Source organism: Cibotium barometz, chromosome 3 (genome assembly GCF_041138505.1).
Source record: "Cibotium barometz isolate CiBa-2024 chromosome 3, ASM4113850v1, whole genome shotgun sequence".
NCBI classification, from domain to species: domain Eukaryota; kingdom Viridiplantae; phylum Streptophyta; class Polypodiopsida; order Cyatheales; family Cibotiaceae; genus Cibotium; species Cibotium barometz.
Window position 1 is genome coordinate 4043334 of NC_141048.1, and position 24167 is coordinate 4067500.

The 24167-nt window shown below is 43.4% G+C and overlaps 1 protein-coding gene across 1 annotated transcript in view; it reads right to left on the bottom strand.

Annotated features, from left to right (window-relative positions):
• Nucleotides 1-12361, bottom strand: part of LOC147639624 (uncharacterized) — a 119150-nt gene extending 106789 nt beyond the window's left edge. The window contains exons 1-2 of the mRNA XM_086782022.1: nt 5568-12361; nt 5294-5373 (exon numbers count right to left, since the gene is read on the bottom strand). Coding sequence (XP_086638148.1) covers nt 5294-5373; nt 5568-12214 — 6727 coding nt within the window. The 5' untranslated portion in view covers nt 12215-12361. The remainder of the gene's footprint in view (nt 1-5293; nt 5374-5567) is intronic.
• Between the last annotated feature and the right edge of the window lie 11806 nt (nt 12362-24167).

Sequence of the window (24167 nt, forward strand, 5' to 3'; positions counted from 1 at the left end):
CGCTGAGAAGTGGCAAGGGCAAGAATGATCTGAATAATCATGGTCGTCGTCGTTGTCAGTGCAAAGGTATCCTCATAATCGATGCCAAGCCGCTAAGCATAACCCTTAGCCACAAGTCTAGCTTTGTGCTTGTCCCCCGGCCCATCAGACGTATACTTGATCTTAAAGAGCCACTTGACACCAATGACTGACCGTTTTGACGGCCTTGGAACCAACTCCCAAGTTCTATTCTTCTCTATGGCATCAAGTTCCACTTGCATGGCTTTCCTCCAAGTCTCCTAAAAAAGAGCTTCCTTCACGGAAGTGGGCTCTTTGTCACGAATGATACGAGACATCAAAGCATAGTTTACCTATAATAGCTCCGCTGAATGAGTTTTCTCACGAACTCTCTTTGATCTTCAAGGTCCGTCCTCTGTGGTCCACTTAGAGAGAAGCTCCGTAACACCCGACTCCCGAAGGGTGTCTAACAACCACTTTGGTACTCAAACAGAACGTAGAGCCTCTTGCTTTTGCTGGGGCTCACCTCCAGCCTCGGCCTCAACCTCTACAATTGACTGAGGCTATCTAGCTGGAACAATAGATTGGGAATCATCCTCAGACTCATCTGGTTCTCCAAGAAGTGGCAGCTCACCAACGGTGGAAGTTGGAACATGCTCATCATCAAAGACAACATGTCTGCTGATAACAACCTCGTTTCGATCTTGGTCATACAACCTATAGCCTTTGGAAAGAGAGTTATATTCCACAAATACAAGCTTCTGGGACTTCGAGTCGAGCTTCCCCCTTTGCTTCTTTGGAATGTGAACATAGGCATCACTCCCAAACACACGGAAATGGGAGACATCTCGTTTCTTGCCAAAACAAGCCTCAAATAGAGTCATCTTTGGTATTGAAGTCGTCGAAAATCGGTTGAGGATATGGACAGCTGTAACCATAGCCTCTCCCCAAAGTGGACGAGGAAGATCACGATGCTCCAGCATCGTCCTCGCCATCTCCACCACAGTCCGGTTCTTTTGCTCAACCACTCCATTCTTCGAAGGTGAACCTGTATTCGCCAACTCCCGCTTGATGCCATGTTCCGCACAAAACTGCACGCATTAGAAGAGAACTCTCCTCCTTTGACAACCCGAACAGTCTTTACCTGTAATCCAGACTCCTTCTCCACCATAACATGACACTCCTTGAACCGAGCAAAAGGTTGGTCCTTCTGGGAAAGGAAATAAACCCATGTAAATTTGCTACAATCATCAACAAGCAGCATAAAGTACAAAGAACCTCCCAAGGATGGGGTCTACATAGGTCCACACAAGTGAGTGTGTACCAACTCCAAAGGTTTCGAAGCCCGCCTAGAAGCCTACTTCGGAAAATATTCCCTCTGCTGTGCTGCTTACCACGAATGCAAGAACTACGTCGTCCCTGCCTGCTGCCAACATCTGGCAAGCCATCCACCATCTGGTCCCGGAAAGCCCACCCCAACACATCCACATTCAACTAGCCAAAACGGAAGTGCCACAAGTCACCGATCTGAGTGCCTGTCAAGAAGAGAGTGCTGAGAGTTTTTAGATACCATTCTCCACTCCGCCTTCCCATACAACCTGGCCTGTTTCTTTGTCCCGTAGAGCAAAAGAATGCTCCTCAAACTCCGCCCGGAAGCCAGTCTTGCAAACCTCATGCACATACAATAGATGAAAACCAAGTGCTGCGACGTAAAGAACACGAGAGGAATGCTTCCCCCCTTTGTCATCGGGAATAATCTCCATCCTGCCCTCACTATGAAGCGGTATAGTGGAATTGTCGCCAATGAAAATGCGACTTGAGTACCGTTTAAGATCTTGTAATAACTCTTAGGAAGGAGTCATGTGCCTGGAAGCACCACTATCAAGAATCCACTCCCGAGTATCCCTGGCGGTGAAACCTCCCTACTCGAAGAAGATGAAGCATAAGTGTCCAAAATCTCCAAGTGCACAAAAGATGGAGTCTTGGCAGCTGAAGCTGAAGAATCAACATTCTTCTCGGTACTCCGCTTGAGACATTTCCTCCAATAGTGGCCTTTCTCACCACAATTGTCACAAGTCCACTCAACCTTCAAATTATCACGCTCTGAATCGTACTTTTTCTCAGAAGGCTTCTCCGATGAAGACTTACCTTTGCCCTTATTGTTGTTGTTACGGCCTTTCAATCGCTCGCTTGTCAAGGCCTCAGAACCTCCGCCCTGTGGAGGGTTCGTAAAATGCTCTTCCTTATCCAAGACCATAGGCACAAGCTCCTCCCAAGTGATGGTGTTGAGCCTGTCATTGGTGATCAAAGAGGAGTAGAAAATTGACTTATGAGAGGTCACATGAGACAGCGAAGTGATGGCCATGTTCTCTGAAGATATCTCCTTCCCAACCTGAAGAACCTCCTGCTAAAGAGTCTGCAACTTGTTGATGTGCTCCCGCATCGCGAAAGACTTTGCAGGATTCATCACTCGCATGTGCACTTCCAAGGAGATCCGCTTCATGGGTGATACCCTGTTATACAGAGAAGCCAAATGCTGCCAAATCCCTCTGGCCAGCATCATATGTTTGATATGATTAATCACCTGTGGTGTGCAGTTAAGAAAGATGAAAGAACGCACACGGGCATTGACACGATCCCACAACTGTGCCTGAGCCTCCCGTTCTTTCTGAGTAGAGGGTAAGAGCTCCCCATCCTCCAACTCCGGCCATGGAACACCAACCACAATGAAATCAGCCAAGTCATAAGACTCCAAGATAGACTCCATCATTACCTTCCATATGCCGTAGTTGGTCCCGTCCAACTGTCGATCCACCGGGAATGTGCGAGAGTAGGGATCTTCACGTGCTTCTTAGCCATCTCAAGCAAGTCTACCATCTCAAGGATTCACAAGGTCTTGTGAAGGGAGGGTGGGTGGAAAAAAAATGAAGCAGAGGCTGCAAATAATATGCAAGGTGGCTGTCCAACGGTGATGGCCCCCTTCTACCCGATCTCCAAAGCCGGAACAGCCCAAGAAATCTCCAATCAGCACCACAAATCAGCAAACCCTCAAGCGAGCAAAACAAAGAAGAGAGAGAGAGAGAGAGAAGCTGTATAAACTCTGCCCTCATACGCAAGATCCGGTACACAATGATACAAAACAAGGTGTGGGAGCAAGGGTGGTATTTATACCACCCTAGACTGCTGGCCGACCAGCCCAAAATAGGCCGACAACAGACAACATGCTCATGACTGGGAAAAACATTAGTCGGCCAGCTCATACCAAGTCGGCGATCAGAGAAAAAACAGGTCGGGCTGCAACAGACCCCGTCGGCCAAGAGCAAATCAGTCGGCTAGCTCAACAGTCCTCCCCATGACCAGCAAAACTGGGAAAATTAACATGGAAAGTGGGGAAAAATGGAGAAACACCTAAATGGGTGGGCACACCCACAACAATGGCCCTGGTGTGTAATGTACAGATAGGAGATGACTGCTAACACCCCCCTCGCCCCACGCGGCGCACAAGTTCTGGGATAGCCTACAGACTTCTTCTTCTTCCGATGCCTCCCCATCAAGGGAGCAGGTATCTTAAAGAGACGATGTCCCCCATCCAAATCTGTGTGGTTTTGCATTACTCCAAGCACTCCACCCCCAGAGAATGGCACGATGATCTCCTTCCCTATGAGTGCAGCGCTCGGGACGGAATGGAGCACGGAGTCTCTGTCTGCTGCCATCCACGAGTAGGCAATAAAGCTTCCACTCCATTTGCATGATATATGTATCACCGACATGCTCACTCACTTCTGGCCATTGGCACAGATGGAGGTGGGTGGCTCTGGCCGCAATGACCCGGGAGGGAGGGGGGCGGGGGGGGGGGGGGGGGCTGGTGTCCTCCAGTCTAGAGGTGCTTCCCTTTGTATTTCCCCATGTTTCGGTGACAGTACCTCTCCCGCTCTCCGACAAATACCTTCATTGTGACAGATGGAGCCCAGAGTATGCATATTCCAGGGGCCAAATAGAGTGGCTCCACATGGAGGGGAGGATTCATGTCCGCTTGGCGAGGCTTCGCCTGAGGACAGATAGTGATTACTCTCCATCCAAACCCATGCCCAAGACTCTTCGAGTGGAGGGCAGTTCCAACAGTTCTACCTCTCACCACTCTTAGTTATGCAGATTGTCTCATGGAACATTCAAGGTTTGGGAGGACTGCAATGTTTCCAATGGCGCGGGATCTTTCTCGCCAAAGAGGCTAGCCTGCAAAAGATCTCAAGGCTGGCCACACACGCGGCTACCCACAATCTTGCAAACCAAGGTGGAGGCAACTATCGAGGCGAGGAGCTAGAGGTCCGATTCAGGAAAGGAAATGCAAGGGACGGCAGCCTCAGTCGGGGATAACACAGTGGCTGCCATGGAATCCTCCTGGAGGTGAGAAGACCAGACTGCGCCGACACTCGCCGAAGAAAAAACCTGCTTGAAAGCTGAAAACACCTGACGAGGGTGGTGAAGAGGATAGGGCTGGGGGGGACGAAGAGGATCAGGACGAGAAGAGCAGGCTGGCGAAGAACATGAGGGCGGGCGAAATGTGGGGCTGGTGGACAACAAAGGTGGAATAAAAGCGAGGTGGAAGAGGCGAGGAAGAAGAATCAAAGGGGGGCAAGGCGGCGCAAAGGAAGAAGACAGAGAGGAGCACGAAGGCGGGGGGCGCACATGGAAAGGGAGGAGAGGGAGGCGAGGGAGAAGGCAAGGAAGGAGAGGGAGGAGAGGGAGAAGGCGAGGGAGGCGAAGGCGGGAGGTTGGAGGGAGCCGAAGGAAGAGGCCGGGCGAAAAGGAGGCAAGGGTGCACAAGAGGCAGACGGAGAAGAAGGGCGCAAAACGCAGGCAGGAGGGCTGGAGGCGGGGTGCACAGAAGGCGGCGAAGGCAGGCGATGAAGGGCTCAGAGGGGCACAAGATTGGGGAGGTGGGGAGAGAACAAAGGCTGGCAGAAACACACGAGAGCGAGACGGGGCAGCGTGAAGGAGGAGTAGGGGGGTGGGAGAGGAAGATGCAGATGCCCAGGGGGGAAGTTACAGCTTGCTGTGGAATGGTACTTTGATTAATGTGTAGGATAAGCATCTATTATATGGATGTATAAGTGCTTTTAAGGTTTTACCCTCGAGTTTTTATGATGGTATCCTTGGGATGGATACAAGCTGATATCCATTGCCATAAGGGGCATAGCTTATCAAAAAGATTATGGCCTCTACCTCAAGGAAAAAATATACTTTTGCATTGTGCAATTTTTATAAAAATAATTCAAGAACATCACTGCCAGGATACGGTATAAAAGGTAAAATGGAGCATTCATCTTTTGACCCTCCATTGGAAATCTGTCAGTGTAGGAAGTCTCCAAGCTACCCCTGCAGCAGTTAAAAAGCACACCATACCAGTGAGAAAAAGAGAGATGATTCTGGCCTATTACTCAATTCACCACGAGATTTCAGAGTGATATGCATATGGTTTAAGGATACTGAAAACCCATTCAAGTTTCTTATTATGATTATTTTCTTTGCATATAATAAAGAGGATGAGATAAGACAGGCAAACTTCTTACTGTGGATTAACCATGAGCGATACAAAAAGCTCAAGCATTAGCACATGAAGCTTGGAATCACGATACATGCGCCTTTTTGTTCGCTCTCTCTCATAGGACAAACCAACCATCTTATTGCCAGTGCCAGAATAGTCCATCCCTGAAATGACTTCACTGGGTCTGCAGTGATCAACTTCTCTCTGAGGGTTTTTTTGGACTTTTGCTTTCTCTGTATAAATATCATTCTCGTGTCCTTCCAAAGGTTCTCTTAGGGAGCTAGAATCTTCATCCCCTTTCCTTGCAGACTTTGGCAGATTCAACCTTGGCACCAGAGGCCGAGTTGTGCCAATCATCTTCTTTGACTGCTGCTCTGTGCGAACACTGTATCTTGGAGATGTCTTTGAAGGCCTTCTGCTCATCTCCAGTGCAGCATTTTCTGACCTTCTATTCAATGATGGCCTTTTCTTATCCTTTCCATGACACATTGATACCTCCTCCTTGGCAAGCTCGTGTTCTACTTCTTCATTCAAGTCACAAAATCTACCACTATATACAAATCCATGACTGCCTTTGAATCTATTTGAACTTACTTCTGTAATACTACTGCCTTCATCACTCTTCAGCTTTCTTATAAGGCCATTCTTGGATGAAGCTGCCACCAATGCCTTCGTGGATTTTCTCTTCTCATTACTATGGATGTTGTCATTTTCAAAGACAAATGATGAGCTCTCATATTGATTGAGATCAAGAGAACTGCACTTCTTATGAGCCTTTTCAGAACACTTGGAAGAACTTTCCTTCTCAGAAGGAATTTCCCTTAGCTTCTGCTTCCTCATGGCTTGCCTGCTGTCTGAGCACACCATGAGCGGACGACGAATGACAGCTGGCAACCTAAAGTATATATCAAGCACATCCTGCTGTCTCAGTGGCAACCCGTGATAGTTTCTAATGCCAAATAATGCGATGCCACCATGAAAGGGAATAGGAAAGCCATATCTTGAATGGTTGGCCCCTGTTCTACATGAAAAAAATCCACGCTGGTTCACTGGCCTCTCCAGGATAGCTATGCAGCTCAGAAGTTGATGCTGTATGCTCAAGTTATTGTTTTGAAATCCTGGAGAGTGAAATTTTGCCATAGAATTATCTTTGTTGCTTCGTATGTCATTTGCAGAACTTCCACAATGTTGCCTCAATCCTCCGCCGTCTTTACTTACATGGCCTCGTCTTGTAACATCGGCCAATAATGTCTGGTCAATTTCATGGGATACTTGCCTAGAATCCTGTGTAATTCTTATATTGCGAGAAATAAGATTGTCAAAATCCAATTTTTCTGTGTTCAAAGTACTATTCCCTACCAAGGGTACTTCATGTGTTTTTTTTTGGCCTGAGACACAATCACTTGAAGTTTGATCTTTTGGCTGCAAGGCTTCATATGAAACATTTTCTAAACCAGGCTCCCTTGGCGTGACAACATGTGACAGTTCATATTCGAGTGCTATTTGATGGACAAGAAAATCCATTACTTTGAGCTGCCTGAAACGCCTGCTAACATCACCAGTTTGATTTTGCGAGAGTGCCAAAAGAACCTCTCCATGCTTTCTGCATGCCAAAGTGATTGTTTCATCTTCTGATAACAAGGCTGGACAGAAATCTTCCAAAGAAGAGACCTTCTGTATGGCATGTGTTGAATCTGTCAAAAGGGTATCAACGTATGCTGAACCATCTTCTTCCGACGTACGGTATGTGCACCCAATGTTTTTCAAGGGTGAATGTTGCATTAGCCTTTTCTTCATCCCATCTTCAGTCTTCCAGTTATAAAGCTGCAGGAAGCAAAGGAAATGATAATCCAAGAAGGCATCAACATATCTTTGAGAAAGAAATGGGTTTTCAAATGCTGTTACTGTTTCAACTCCGTGCAGCTGCTCCATGAGAACACTCGGAGTGAACTTCAGTCTGAAAACACTTGCCAACAGCTTAAGACTTTCCTCTTCAATAAGCAATGAAATACGCAAAGAAAGACCTTGAGCTACGACTCTAGTTGCACAACTTTTGCAGAGGCAACGGGAATAATCAAACTGAGAACTCAGGGAATCATCCAAGGACTCCACATCAACATATCTTTGGCTAGAATCTAGCCCAAAAGTTATTCCGTGGGTAAGCTGGTTGAGAATTTTAAATAAGAATGGTGTTTGCCAGCTCCAACTTCTTATCGGCGAGGTTCCATATCTGAACTGAGTAGCCAGCCTATCACAAGGTTCCTTTTCCATTAGCCCTCTGGCACTGCCGCTAAGGTCACTGATGCTAGTCGCAGAGAGCTTTGCTGAGCTCAACTTCAAGGATGGGGAGACATCATAGTCATGCTTTCCTCTAAATAAATACATGGGCTCTTGAGATGCCACCCTGCAATCCAATGCATGTCTTTCCATCTCCCTCTCTGTGTGAATCATTCGTCCCTGGAAGAATGGACCTTTGAGTGTACTAATGAGTACTCCATCAATTGGATTCATAAGGAAGTCTAAAAAGAAAGCCATATCTTCAGGCAAAAAGAGAGAGAAATCATCTTGGATATCAGGCACTTGTGCCAGCAACCTTCTGTGAAGCAGGATGACAAACGAGCTAAGGCAATCAAAGGCATCTCTCAAACATCCAAAACCAGGAGATTCTAAGCAGAATCCTGGTTTGCTGAACAATAATACAGCCAACGCTTCTGGGGTATCAGGGCAAAACTTCCAATGATTCGAAAGATTCTTGAAGCATCCATGACATGATTTGAGCAGAATCCAGCTCAAGTAACTCTTAATACATGCCCAGTTCTTTTCATTCCTTATTAAAACCTGCCAGATCTGCTCTTCAAAATCAGTCCAGAATGAAGAAACATAGGATTTATCATTTCTAATCCCTTGAAAAGTGACTTTCAGTAGATTCAGCAAGCTTTGCATTGCAAGGATTTGAGACAGATTCCAAGCAGCTGGCTCCCCTAGCCCAGAAAATAGACTTAAAGCACCCTCAATGTGTCCACTGAAGTTTCCAAGAATAGGGCATGGCAACCCTTTCTTTGAGAAGAAGGCATTGCACTCTGCTATAATGCACATGAATATGCTGATGCTTTTCCAGATGCTTAAATTTGATACCTGACCACCAAAATTCATGTTGGTCTGACATGCAATTCTGCACCTACGATCAACTTCTGGACCAACTCTGAGACACCCAGTATTTCTGTTTTCAAAAAGGAGAGGAACATCGGAAGAAAGTGCAACTCTAAGGTTTTCCAATGCCTCATGAAGGAAACCTTCACATATGATGCCGTTAACCTTGCCTGTGGGTAGTGGCTCAGGATTTGATTCATAGTGTGGCCCTGCTCTTTGATCTTTGTCATTCCTTGCAGGAATAATATTCTCTGAGTTGTTTTCAACTAAAAGATTGTCCAGCTGGTACATCACTTCAAAGATCAACTCTTGTAATCTCCTTGCGTCAGATTGAGGAAAACTGTCGAAGCAATTGTACATATCCATCATAAAAGAAGAGACAATAATGTGACTATTTGCATGAATTTTTGTTGCCATTTCCTGTTGTGCTGAAACCGCGGCAGCACTATGAACCACCAGCAAAGAATGACACACCTCTAACAAATATATCTTTGCTTCCAAAACCATAGCACAATATTCAAACGAGGCGTTTGATGAGGTCTTTAAGGAGCTGGAAGCTGAAGGATTACCAATACTCAAAAATGAACTTTTTGCATGGTGTGGACTTGGTCCATGCAAGCGTTTTTTGCTCATTTCTGCTGACAAACATGGGTTTAACATCAATTTTGGAACCTTGGGCCTTTCAGGAATGTGAAATGTTTCACTTGAACCTACAAGCTTGTTGATTATTGCTATTCCAGAACTCACCTGCTGTCTGGTACTATGTTGTGCAACATTATGATCTTCAATAAGTGCCTTGGGCATGTTTTGAGGTGAACCGGTTTGATCCTTGCTTTCTCCAATGTTGGACTTACGAACCACGGACATCTCCCTCCCCCTACACAACAGAACCATCTTCATCACAAGGCCTAACATTCTGAAAAATCGCCCAGCTAAAACCTTGTGCCTTCTTTTTCTCTGAATACAGAGCTGGTTTTGTTCTGGACTACTCTGGTAGCAAATGCTAGGAACAGTTCGTGGAGTTAGTAGTTTCACTTCATGCTTTTGTCTGAGGCCATGGGAGAAGCTAGTGGGAAATGGAGACACTATCAAGGGTGTCCTGTTTTTTTCTAATACTCCACCAGGAAGGGTATCTGCCACCTCCTTGCATCCAATTTCAGACACTGGACAACTTGATTCATGCTGATTTGAAAATCTTATTCTAACAAGAGAGGCATAAAGTTCAAGAATTGCACTCAAGCCTCCACATTTAGCTACACCAGATGCAATGAAAGTGGACCCATTAACCAGAAAAAGTAAAAGTTTGGTTAAACACCATACCTTCCTCAATGCTTCTCCCAGTTTTTGATCTCTGTTGTCCCTCGTATATATATCACCATCGAAGTCAATCTCATTCTCTTGCAGCTTCAATCCACCATTTTCAAGGATACAATTCAAGAAACTCTTGTTGCCATTGCAATCCTTAAGCCAAACCATCATGGAATCAACTAGACGACTGCTACCATCGGCAGGAAGTAAATTTGTAGTTTTCAAGCAAATATCTGCTGTTTCTTCCACATCTAAACCTGTTTCTCCTCTTGAAATGTTCTTCCCAGGTGAATCAATTGCCTCCTCAATCAAAGATTCCAAAAAACCGTTCTGCACCCACTCTAGCAACTGCATCTGGACTGACTCTATTTTACAACCATAATCTTCACAGGGGCCATCTTCTGAAGTATTTGGACCTTTACAAAATACTTGGAAAAACCTTGTGATGCCACTGTCTTCAGATACTTTTGCATCTCTTCCATCGACAGAGAGTGGAGCCTTTTGAGCATCACATTCTAGTTGCAGTTCGGGAAGTTCATGCTTGGTGTCTTTTTCATGTGATGGAAAACTACTGCAAGGCGACCCCCCAAGATCATGTTCATTTTGTACACTTAAAGTACTTTTGAATTGCTTCCTTGTTGAATCTCTCCCTTTATAATATTCCCCTTTCTCAAACCCTGAAAGTGCTCTAGAGCTTTCACTGCTTGACAAATTTCCACTTGTCGGGGTTGATCCATTCCCCTTCATATCAGTGCCAAAGCATAAAGAGCTCACTGACACGGGTGTTGACAGCCCTCTCCAATTAGAAAGATCACTTTTCAAATCATTTGCACTAGTATGAATTTTTTCTTTCGCCTCTCCCAGCAAAATGTTGAGTAGAATGTGTATACCTCTTTGCCTGACAGTTCTGCTGCTGCTACCTAAGTTTGAGAGGGCACAACGTTCCTTGGATGACAGTGTGGGAGAGCCATTCAAACAACAGGATCGAAGCTCCAGAACCCTCGAACCCACTAGGAAATACTTTGTTCTAGGTTCCTTTATACCCGCCAAGAAACCAAAATCTTGTTTAAAAGCCCCTGTTGCTTGCTGTTCTGAAAAACCACCTTCACTGTACATTGCATCAAGAAGGGTAACAAACTGCAAGCTACATTCTTGATTTGAAGAATGCCAGATTTTCCATTTCACTGTTCCAGTACAGCCGACACTTTTTCCCCTCTTTTCATCTGAAGGATTGAGGATGCAGTTGTCTACCCCTTTCCCATCACTCCCTGAATCATCTGCCATCTTTTCTTGCCAAAAATGTTGCAAACTGTCCAGACATTTGTCCCCAGTGATCTTAAGAATATTTTCTGCGAAATTGAACTTTACAACAGTCCATTGCTTGGTGCTTAAACTGACCAAAAAATCCAAACCCTCCAAAACTGTGACATAGGCATGATGTTCAAGCCACCTTATAAAATCTATCAGCTCGAACTTCACATCAACAAAATGTGAATTATGAACAATCTTTCCTACAAGCTTCTGGAACTGCCAAAGAGTGCCTCCTGGCAAAATCATGCTCACAAGCCGCCCATATGATCCAATAGGGAGTGCAAGAAGCCATTTTTTAATCCAGTTCCGGCACTGCGAGACCCCCTGGTGAGCCTGGCCAAACTTTATACAGAAATCATCACCCAGGTGATTCACTCCAATGGATTTCAGAAACTTCTCCTTCTCCCTTTGTCTCAGGCTATGCCATTTACCACACACAGGGCTTCCAAAAGCCTGCTCATCAAAGCTTTCTTTTCTCGCCATGGAGCCCTCTCCTTTTGGCACTTGGGGGGAAACTATGACATGCATACCATGGAAGACAGGTTGAAGCAAGGGTGTGAAGGACCTTAACCTGTATGCCAGTTGCAGATGGCCTTTCAAAAGCCTGTGTGCGATGTCTGGCTTGCTGAGGTCCATGTATTCTTCTGCCACTTCAACCCATAAAGTGCAGGAGCCAGGCCCTGCAGCCTTGAGCCACTCTTCCAGTGCTTTGCTGGTTCCCACCAACACCCTAATAAAATCAGGAAGCTCTGTGTGACCTCTTTCCGGACAGGGTTCATCGGATCTGTTCTTGTTTTTGAAGAAGCGGGTGTTGAGCAGGCCTCTCTGAGGAAAGATCAGCCCCTCTGCTAACCCTGGAATGGCGAAGTCCTCTTGAAGAGTGGTCGACCAGGGATGTAACATTCTGGCCTGCGCCTCTGTTGCACATGGTCAGGCAGGGCTCTCGGTTGGAATCCTGAAGATTTTCTCGAACAGGAAATGTGGTCTGCCAAAGATGGAGAAGGCGTTGGATATGGTGACGCTGAAGGTGATGCCTGCATGGGCCATGAATTGGCAGGTGGTGGTTGTTGCTAGGCGCGGCAATCCTTATAAATAAAAATATATAACGATTTTTTGATCCTATGAATTTTATGGAAAAGAAAATTGAAATATTTCTCCACGTTTCTTTTTTTTTGTTGATTTATGGAAAAATCTCCACATTTCTTTTTTATTTGAGCTATGTTTTAGCAGCACGCCTTGTGGTTTCTAGAAATAAACAAGACTATTGAAACAACTTGGTGCTAACCTAAGCATGTGGTGCACATTGGTTTGAAAAAACAAAAACTTATATATGCTAGCTTGCTCACATTGATGTGGGCCTAAACGTGCATAGCACTAATCTGTCCATAATTCGTTCGCATTGTTGCTACAATTGCTATGAAGAAACATAGACAACATTATGAACGACATGAGGCTATAGTAACAAAATTTGGTTTTGATTACTCATCCACACAGAAACAAAGGATAATATGAAGTGCCCCTATTAGAATCTTGAGAGTAATTGCTATGAACTACGGGAGTGCTCCAATTGTTAAATATATGAAGTCTCACATTATATCTTTCACATAAAAAATTTAACCAACATCAATCGTTGATATGATTGCAGCAATGCTACTTCTATGCATGTGCGTGTGAGAAGAAAGGGGGGAAAGAGAAAGAGAGACCGAGAGAGAGCCTATACACAAGGTATGACAGGGAGGTGGAACAAGTCTCCCCTTAAACTATAATCATATGGGAGCTATCATTCCTACTTTTAGATAAGCACTTCCATGGATGAGACTGGAGGATAACCAATTGTTATGGTGTGTCAAGAGGTACTTATGTTATGGGCACTCACTTCAAAAGATAATTTTGATGAGTTGCAGTTGCTAAGTCAGGGGGGTGGGAGAGAGAGAGAGAGACACACACACAGAGAGAGACACAGATTAGTAAATTATAGATGTTTAATAGTATATTTATCACTATAAATTATATATTATATAAAATACATATTATTACTATAAATTATATATTGTAAAAAATACGTATTATTTCTTTGTATGGCCATAGGATAGTAGGGGGGGGATCGCTATCATAAAGTTTGGCCCACCCCTACTTATTTTCATTTAGAAAGTTGGAGGGGTGGATGAGTTGCAAGATTGCTGGGAGTTGTGGCATATAAAATTTGCCCATGAGTAAAATTTAACAAAAGATAAATGAGAAGCAATACGACTCCCAAGAGAAAGAGCTAACATGATGGAACATTAAAGACCTTTGACTTTTATAGTAACCTTTTCCTCATCCAACACAAAGCCATAGACTTCTACAGGGTTGTCCATCACTCATAGACTTTTACAATATCAAATTGTCAATAAGGAGGCCCTGGCCAAAGAGATTGGTCGAGTTAGGACAATGATAATGATAATAAGTGAGTCCAATAATAAAGACATAATGTAATGACAGTATTCCAATTACAACCCTAATAATAATAATGGAACAAGACCAAGCAGAAGCATTAAGTGGCATCAAAGACAAAGTCTACACCAAAGGCATAATGAAGAAGACAAAGTCTACACCAAAGGCATAATGAAGAAGACAATGCTAAAAGGTGGACACAAAGACAAACAAGGACAAGCAGTCAAAGAGCCAAGAGTCAAGCCAAAGAGCAAAGACCAAGAGCCAAGAAGCCTTCAACAATATAAAGAAGGACACGACATCGATATAAAGCATGAAAACAACATGGGATCTTCATCAAGCAAAAGCGAGGAGATCTCAAGAAAGCAACACTGAGCAGCAACAAAGGAGCTACCAACCACTATTCATATGTTACAAGCCACCAAAAGAGTAGACAAGCAAGCAACATGGGATCTTCATCAAGCAAAAGCGAGCAACATGGGATCTTCATCAAGCAAAAGCGAGGAGATCTCAAGCAAGCAACACTGAGCAGCAACAAAGGAGCTACCAACCATTACAAGCCACCAAAAGAGTAGCAAGCAAGCAACACTGAGCGCAGCAACAAAGGAACTACCAACCACTATAAAGCATGAAAACAACATGGGATCTTCATCAAGTAAAAAGCAAGGAGATCTCAAGCAAGCAACACTGAGCAGCAACAAAGGAGCTACCAAACAACCACTATTCATATGTTACAAGCCACCAAAAGAGTAGCAAGCGAGCAACACTGAGCAGCAACAAAGGAGCTACCAACTACTATTCATATGTTACAAGCCACCAAAAGAGTAGACAAGTCTATATGTTAGTAAGCACGCTTTACCACCTAAGAGTAGCCAGAGAGCACCTAGGAGAAGTGATGCAAATGTAAACACTCCTGACCACCTAAGAGTAGCTAATCAAGCACCCAAGGGGGGAGATGTTCCATGTCTAAGTCCAAATGTCAGTCCACCTACCACCTACATTAAGGGGGGTTAAAGTATTTGTAAACCTCACATCTAACCACCTTGCAGTAGCCTAAGAAATATGTCAGCAAGGGGGCGAGTGTTGAGAAATGTGGTGCCATTGAGCATAAGGAAGAGATAGGGAGTGAGTTGAGTAAGCCAAAGAAGATATTATCCAACAAAAAGCCACGTGAGCAAAGCTGAATTATCCCACATTGATGTACAAGCCCAAGGGTGTACCTCCTCATATAAAAGGGGGCCATTTTAAGCAATGGAAAATGATGCAAGCTCTCAAGCTTCTTTATGAGTACAAGTCTCAATCTTGTAACCTTAATGTGCTCGAGTCTTAAGCTTAGTTACCATAATCTTTTCATCATCATGTGTGTAATTAGATTGCACCCACCTTAGGTTGTTAGGTCACACTAATCCAATTTAGGGTTTATGATTAGGAAGCACATGCCAAGCTTGAGATGACATGCTCAAAATCTTGACATGGATAATGTTAAAGCGTTGGCATTCATCATAGTGTTTGATGAATTCCATGGCATCATTAAACATGGTTGGCCACTATAACCCTGCTTGCAACATCTTTCTCATTGTTACCTTTCCCACAAAATGTCTACTAACAATTCCAATATGAGCTTCTTCTAAAATGGTCAGGATCTCATCCTCCCTGACACACCATCTTAGCATGTGATCCTTGCCTAGCTTATATAGTTGACCAATTATTGGTAAGGTGCTACCATCTTAATAAGTCATCGCATCCTATCCAGCTAGTGACAATGGCTTATCTTGTGGGAATATATTGGTAAGGTGCTACTATCTTAATAAGTCATCGCATCCTATCCAGCTATTCACAAGCATAGCATTTGGTAGTGCATTATCAACACCAGTGCAGATTCTCCATTAGGTATTCTCGACATGTGGACTACCTATGACAGTAAAGACAAACTCCATTAATAGCAACAACTTGCAGTAGGTAATTTGCCCAATCATACAAGGTTTGTAGACAAGATACAACAAAGCTTCATGATCTACAAAGAAAATAAACTTGTTTAGCTAATAGATAGTGTCTATAGTTTTTCACAGTATACACCGTAGCTAATCCTTCCCTCTCGGTTGTGGTATAATTTATCTCAACTTCATTGTGATGTTAGCAACATGGTCAGAAAACTGAACCTTAAACCCAGATAATGCAAGGGCTGAAACAGAAATGAGATTCTTCTTAATGCCTCGTACGTATAAAGTATCACTAAGAGTAAAATTGTCCCCATTACATGCTGTTAGCTCTACATCGCCAATGTCTTTAATGGAGTAGGAGGCATCATTGGCACACATAACTATGCCACTTGAAGAAGGTGAATCCTGCAAAGTGGCAAATAGATCCTTCCAAGAAGTGATGTGCTTAGAAGCACCACTATCAAAGTACCAATCTCCAGCTGAGATAGACATACAAGAAGCAGGCATATTGCATGTAACTACTAATGCATAGCCCTCATGAGCAAAGTTAGCCTCTTATTTAGTGTCCACTGTAGTAGCCAAACCTTGTTGCTTCTTTTTCTTTTCACTCTCAATGCGCTTCCTACATTCCTCAATGATACAAGAAGCAGGCATATTGCATGTAACTACTAATGCATAGCCCTCATGAGCAAAGTTAGCCTCTTATTTAGTGTCCACTGTAGTAGCCAAACCTTGTTGCTTCTTTTTCTTTTCACTCTCAATGCGCTTCCTACATTCCTCAATGATACAAGAAGCAGGCATATTGCATGTAACTACTAATGCATAGCCCTCATGAGCAAAGTTAGCCTCTTATTTAGTGTCCACTGTAGTAGCCAAACCTTGTTGCTTCTTTTTCTTTTCACTCTCAATGCGCTTCCTACATTCCTCAATGAGATGGCTAGGTTTCCTACAATAGTTACATCTCTTCGTTTTCTTGGTGTCACCCTCTTTAGATGAGGTAGAATTTGAATGGGTAGGTGGTTTGCCCTTAGGCCGCTGCCCTTAGGCCGCCCTTAGGCTTACCACTAGATGAAGCCCCAGATTTACCCTTGTTTTGATCAAAGGCACCAAATGCCTGATCAGCTGAAACCATAGTAGTCCTGTTAGAACGAGACTGCTCTTTCTGCAATAAGAGAGCCACCAACTCATCAAATGTATATAAGTTTGGATTACCCTTCATGAGTAGACGAAGAGTAGTAGCAAAACCCTGATAGGATTCTGGCAAACCCTGAAGCATTGTAGACACAAGTGAACCATCTGGAATGATCTCATCAATGTTGATAAGCTGCTCTCGCAAATCCTTGATATCAATAGTGCTTGAAGCACTTACTGCTCGTGCAAGAGCAATAGGCATGACATCAGCCCTTGATACATAGACCCATAGATTCTTTGCAAGACTAGTACATGTTTCATCATATATGCCCACATAGGATAGTTGGTGCCATCCAACTTATCCTGAATGAATAACATGCCAAACAAATCACTAGTATTCCCAAACATGGCTAGCACAAATGCATACAAACTAGTAGTGTAACTTAATCAAGGCGTGAACTACAATATGACCCAAGGGTACATAGGCATAAACCACATCAACTGGAGTGCAAAAACCTTCAAAGCAACCCAATGCTGAGACACCTGAAAATTGTGAGAAATGCCCCAAATGTGTCTTTATCACCTGTACCAATGCTGTAACACACAAAAAATTTGGGGAGATGCCCCAATGCCAAGTGAATGTGCGTGTAACATCCAAAATGCCTACAAATGTCTATAATAGACCTGCAAATAGTGTTAATTTTTACAAAATCCCCAAATTTCTAGTGCAGTTTTTCACCAAAATCTGATAACATCAATGCCAATGTGTGCCAATGTTACAATTTCAAGCTCAATGGTGAAAAGCCACAAAATTAATGTAGTCGATTTGCTAATTTTTAGCAATTTTTGAATTTTTGAAAAAAATGCAAAAATACCAAATCGTGGGTTGGGTTACAGTTGGCACAATTTTTGAGTACACGGTAGCTTTAGTCGACGGCTTCAACAGGTCGGGCAGCTTTAGTCGGCACATAGCAGCAACAACAAGGCAGCACTAGTGCACAACAACAGTGGGCAATAGTGAATGACGGCGTTGGCTCTGAAACGGCGACTGTGAAGGACAGGAGGTGCAGGTTGTTTTGGCGGGGCATAGCAGCAGGTTCTTCTTGACGGTGCTGAGATGAACACAAGAATATGTGTGTGTTTGCGTGCGATAGGCTGATGCAAGGAAACCCTAGGTAATGAGCAACACGCTCTGATACCAATGTTGGATATGGGAGAAGCTTGCCTGCACACTGAGACACACACACACACACACACACAGCTTGAACCAGAAACGCGAGAGAGCTGGAGTGCTGGAAGAATTACTTGATAATGATAATGTTTTACAAAGTAGGAGTACATGATGAAAGCCTAGGGCAAGGTGCCCAACACAGATAAGTGTCACACGGGGAAAAAACCAATGTCCAGTCATCATAGGAAAAAGTGCCCGTGAGCAAGCTGGGTTCACACCTGAACTAGCTAGGAGTGGCCGGGCGGACGTGACCAACACATAGGGCTAAGGTTCCCACCCATCACATATCCACCATGCTCGTCAACCTTGTCGTCCCATACTAGCTAGTTTGCCTAGCCAAGGCCCTAACTACATCAAGGATGGATGGATCCATGCAAGGATTAATCCCTTGGTCTAGGCACATCAAGGATGGATGGATCCATGCAAGGATCAATCCCTTGGTCTAGGTACATACCAATCGTGTCCCCAAGGCAGTAACACACATCAAGGATGGATGGATCCATGCAAGGATCAATCCTTTGGTCTAGGTACATACCAATCGTGTCCCCAAGGCAGTAACACACATAATAGATCCACTCATCCCACTTATATTGTTGGATATTTTGGAGTTAGTCCGGAGTAGTCAAGTGTCCTTAGTGGTGTGAACACCCTCTTATTTAGGGTCAAAGGATAAGGCCTTGGTGCCTATGATAAAAGCAATGTATGATAATTCATTCATTGTAATCTTGCTCTCTCATACTTGAGCTCTATTGTTTCTCTCTATTGTTGGATATTTTGGAGTTAGTCCGGAGTAGTCAAGTGTCCTTAGTGGTGTGAACACCCTCTTATTTAGGGTCAAAAGATAAGGCCTTGGTGCCTATAAAAGCAATGTATTCATTCATTGTAATCTTGCTCTCTCATACTTGAGCTCTATTGTTTCTCTCTCTCTCCCTCTCTAGCCCTAGTCACCATCACCTTTACCATGGCTTGAGTTTCCATCTCCTTTACCACTCTCACCTCCCTATGATCTTGGCACCATGTTTCCAACATGGTATCAGAGCTACGGTAGCTTTCTTTTCATTGCCAACAATCTTGCTGCGTTTTTCTCCCACATCATATAGTCACCTTGCCTCGCACATTTGAGTTTTTTTCTTCACCTTTCTCTGTTTTGTTTTTTTTCCAATCATCATGTTGCATTTTTCAGCCTCTACGGTCGCCATCAATTATGTGTTTTCCTTCCTATGAGCTGCTCATGATCTGAGTTTTTACTTACCCTACTACTATAGGCTGGCTTCTCATGCACATAGCCATCTAGAACATGTTGCATGCAATCACCATGCTTTGCATAAGTTATTCTATATGTGCCTGCCTCCATATAGCCCAAACACATAGCATATGTGGCCATCTCTGCAGCAAAATGCACCTGTAAAGGGGCGGCCAATTTAGCCATAGCCATCACCCCATTAACGCACAACAGTAGGCCACCATTTAGAGCAAAATGCACAACCCTATGGGCTGGTTCTTGGTGTCAATTTGTAGCAGAAATTAATACACATGAGGTAGCAAACGCAAGCTTGTGTAAGATGAAGGAACAATAGAGCTACAACTAGACTAGAAAGCAGGAGCAACTAAACTAAGACAAGCTTGTGTAAGATGAAGGAACAAGAAGTGAGGTCTCTATCATGATCTATTCATGATAGATACCTCACTTATATAGAAGTGAGGTACACAAGGTACAACGTCAGCCCTCTATATATGTGACAATATGAAATGCCACATGGCAACACCCTCACTGCCAAACCATACAGATAAAGGGCTTGCATAAGTTGTTGAAGATCTGATTGAGAATTGTGCAAGAAGAAAAAGGAGTCATTAGCATAAGCCTAGCTAACAAAAGGCATCCCCTCAGGAATAGGAATGCCATGCAAGCACTGCTCTGAAACCAAAGCATCCATGTATAGCAGTAATACGGATGAGTGGCGATAGCATATAGCAAGGCACTGAGAGAACAACCTTGCCGAATGAAGTAGCCCAATGTCTAAGAGGAAGAAAGCATCCACCAACAAGCAGCAGGCAGAGCCATCTATATAGAGCCAATGTACCACATGTTGCATGCGACAATCGAAGCCCACTGGGCGAGAACAACTACAATGAAATCCCATCGAATGGTATCAAAAGCTTTCTCAATGTCTACCTGCATGATAAGAACATCCTAACCAGTGTATTTGGCATACTCTGTCCCAATGTAAGTATTAGCAATATTATCAAGAATCTGCTTGCGAGGCACAAAACCATACTGGTGGGCGAGATGCAAACCAACATAAAAAATGTGGGATAGCTGGAGAACAAGCATCTTAGAAACTAACTTATAAACCACTAGCATTAGAGTAATCAGACGCCAATCCGATAGACGTTCACACAATGGTTTTTTAGGGAGCAAACACAGCAAACCCTTTTTCCATGCGAGAGGCATCACACCAGAAATCCAGGCATCATTAATCATGCACAGTAAAATAATGCTCAAATCATCCCAAAACTCAGCAAAGAACTCAATTGTAAGCCCATACCATCTTGGGGATTTGAAGCGACCCAATCAGGCCAAGGCAGCTATTTCCTCATCAGTAAATGGCATCTCTAACAAATTTGCCTCATTTGCGGAGAGAATAGGATGCACTCGACGTAAGAACACATCACATGCTGCAATTTCATGTGAGGTGGAGGGTCCAGGAGCAACATACAAATCAAAAAAATACTGTTAGACAACACCATCAAGCTGTTGCTTATTGTCAGTCCAAGCACCATATGAAGGGAATGCATACGTCGGGAAGTGTGGAGGCTTTGAAAAATGCCTTAGAGCAGCAACCCTTATCTTGCGGTGCTTTATGACGAGAACGGACTTGCCATTTGTGGAGTTTACGTTTATCATTGTCAGCTAAGTAATGATGTGCGGACTAAAGGCAGGATTGCTCAGCAAACAGAAAGGGCACGTTGTTGACTAAGATCTATAAGCTGCTGTAGTTGACTTAGAACTGGCCACCCGAGTTTGTAAGCCTCCCATGTAGCATTTGCCATAGTCTTGGATAATATCCTGCATGCCCATGGAAAAATGATCCCATGTCCAGTCAGGATCATCAACAAAACCATTGAAAACAAATTCGAACAATGAGTCCATGTACCATGGACTGGAAGCACTAATGGTTGAGATAACTATCAGTAACCAACAAGAGCCTCTTACAAGGCAATGGTGCATCTTGTGGTGAGAGACTAAAATGCAACATCATACAGATTGGGAAATGATTCGACAAGTGCATCAAGAAATCCAAGCTCATTGTGCAGGTAAAAGCATCAAACTGCACTGCATTTAACATTGCATTTAACATGTACCATCGATCCAACCGAGCCCAATAGCTATTGAGAGCATTGTGATGGAAAGTATAGCCAGGTGCGACCCCCGGCATAAGATGTAACCATAAATCATAAGCGTGCAAGGAATCAAGCATACGACCCTAAGCGTGATGTTCCCTTAAGAGAATATGAGATCGATGCGTACTATTATCCCCCGAATCAGGTGCATTATTAAAATTCCCGCAAAGAAAAGCATGTCCCATCCAAGGGTAGGCTGTCAAACAATGCCACATTTCAGCTCGCGTAGCAGAAGTTTGTGAGGCATAAACTGAGGCAAACTCATAAATCTCCCCATTAAGCATACATTGAATGACAAGGAGCCCTGTGAATCATTGTACGCAACATGTTGGCTGTCAAACAATGCCACATTTCAGCTCGCGTAGCAGAAGTTTGTGAGGCATAAACTGAGGCAAACTCATAAATCTCCCCATTAAGCATACATTGAATGACAAGGAGCCCTGTGAATCATTGTACGCAACATGTGGTTGCAACTCATGATGTACACGCATAGCAACACCTAAGGAAGCAGAAGAAGCACCATAGAAAATCCGAAACCCAGCAAAATATCCTTCACGGTCCACCAAGGAGTGTTGATTGTGCTCCTACAAACACACAATATGTGGCTTACAAGTAGCCTAATTTACAAGTAGCCTAATTTCAAGTAGTAGTTATTTGAAAACTCTCCTTTGTTTTATGGTCAGTAGTTATTTGAAAACTCTCCTTTGTTTTATGGTCAATAAGTGGTTCATGTGCTACAATGGACACCTACTATCAAGCGCTTATGCGCACCATCATTGCCCGGTTTGGTGGAAGTTAGTGGTTTCCTTGTCATTTTCTATGGTGCTCTTCTGTAATACCTGGCGCGCAAAGTCTTGGCACAGTTATTTGCTCGTGAATGTTATAGGTAGTTGTAATAAATTATGTGTTTTGTGGGTCACAGATAAACCAACCCTTGAATCAATTAGTATGGAAGCAGATGATATGCTTATGGGGGAAAAATGTTTCAAGCATAAATGGGGCACATTTACAGGAGCTTGTTTTTTCTATCATAAATTTGGACACTTTGTAGATGGCCGATGGTTGGCAGCTTTGGTCAATGACAATGCTCCTCCATCTAAGATGGGTCAAGCACAACCTATGATTGATGTATACAGACTAGAGGAAAAGGGTTATGTAGCCCCAACTAGTGCCCCAACAACCACAACATTTCTTTATGCTACTTAGCATATGAGAATGAACCTGATTATTGTCTTAAGGAGAAGGGGAGTTATTAAAATCCTCACAAATAAGAGCATTGGACAACGATACCTACTCTTAAAATGCCACAAAAGAGTTCAGCGGACTGAAACTGTAGGGACATATATAGAGCCAAACTTATAGAGTTCCCCATTGAGCATGCATTTCAAAATAATCAGTATGCCATCTAGATCATTATAAGCCACTTTAGATTAAAGCCACTATAGATTGCACACAAACACTAGAAAAAGAACTCAAGCTAGCGTAGTATATATTAGTATATACAGTAACCATCAAAGAAACCTTTCTTGCCAGCAAATTCATGTTGGTTATGCTCTTGAAAACACATGATATTAGGATGCATCTTATGTCAATATTCCCAAACAAGTCTCCATTTATCAGAGGAACACAAACCCTGTACATTATATGATACACATTTTATGGGTGCATTCATCATCCCAATGGGGGAGGAAGTAGATAGTTAAGTAACCATCATATATATATCACCATGTAAAGCCCGAATGCCACCTTTCATAACATGAGACTAGAGCATGCCAACATCTATTTTTGAAGAGATAGATGCAGTACCAAAGATGAAGCACGAGTATGCATAGAGGAGGGATAAGAACAATGACAAAGTTATAGCCAATGTGGCTGTATAATCGTATTAGGGGTTTTCCAGAAGCCGTCCAAATCAAGAGTAGCTCTGCACACATCTATAGTAGCTTTTTGAAGAGATAGATGCAGTACCAAAGATGAAGCACGAGTATGCATAGAGGAGGGATAAGAACAATGACAAAGTTATAGCCAATGTGGCTGTATAATCGTATTAGGGGTTTTCCAGAAGCCGTCCAAATCAAGAGTAGCTCTGCACACATCTATAGTAGCTTTGTCCTTAGAAGCTATGCTTTTTGCATTATTACTCATGCTTGTTGGGGCACTAGTTGGGGCTACATAACCCCTTTTCCTCTAGTCTACATCAATCATAGGTTGTGCTTTTTGCATTGATTAAGAGATTTATGGGCAACCACTTCTCTTGATAAGAGATGTTTTACCTTTCACCATAATGCGCATTCAGATTATTGTGCAAGATTGGATCATTGGTACCTCTTGCATGTAGATTATGTTCACACTTTTTCGTATCATATGTGGATTGATTATTCTTTGAACCTTTCTGATCATGTGCTAGTTTGGTTGGGTTTGTACTTTGATATGCGTCTTGATGAGTCTTTTTTACCCACTAAACGGTTTCTACTTGTGAACAATTCCTATCTCTCGCATGTACTATTTCAGAATACAGCTGTTGATGTCATTCATGTGTTGTAGTTGAAATGTATGAGAACATAGACATTGCCTGGTACCATTTTGCTCCTGTATGCAAATGATTATCATTGAATATGGCAATTGGTACTTGGGGGAAGAAAGACAATGCATATATCAACAACAACTGAAGAATATGCTATAGTTTTTGAAGGAGACTAGTCATACTCTCATGCCATCC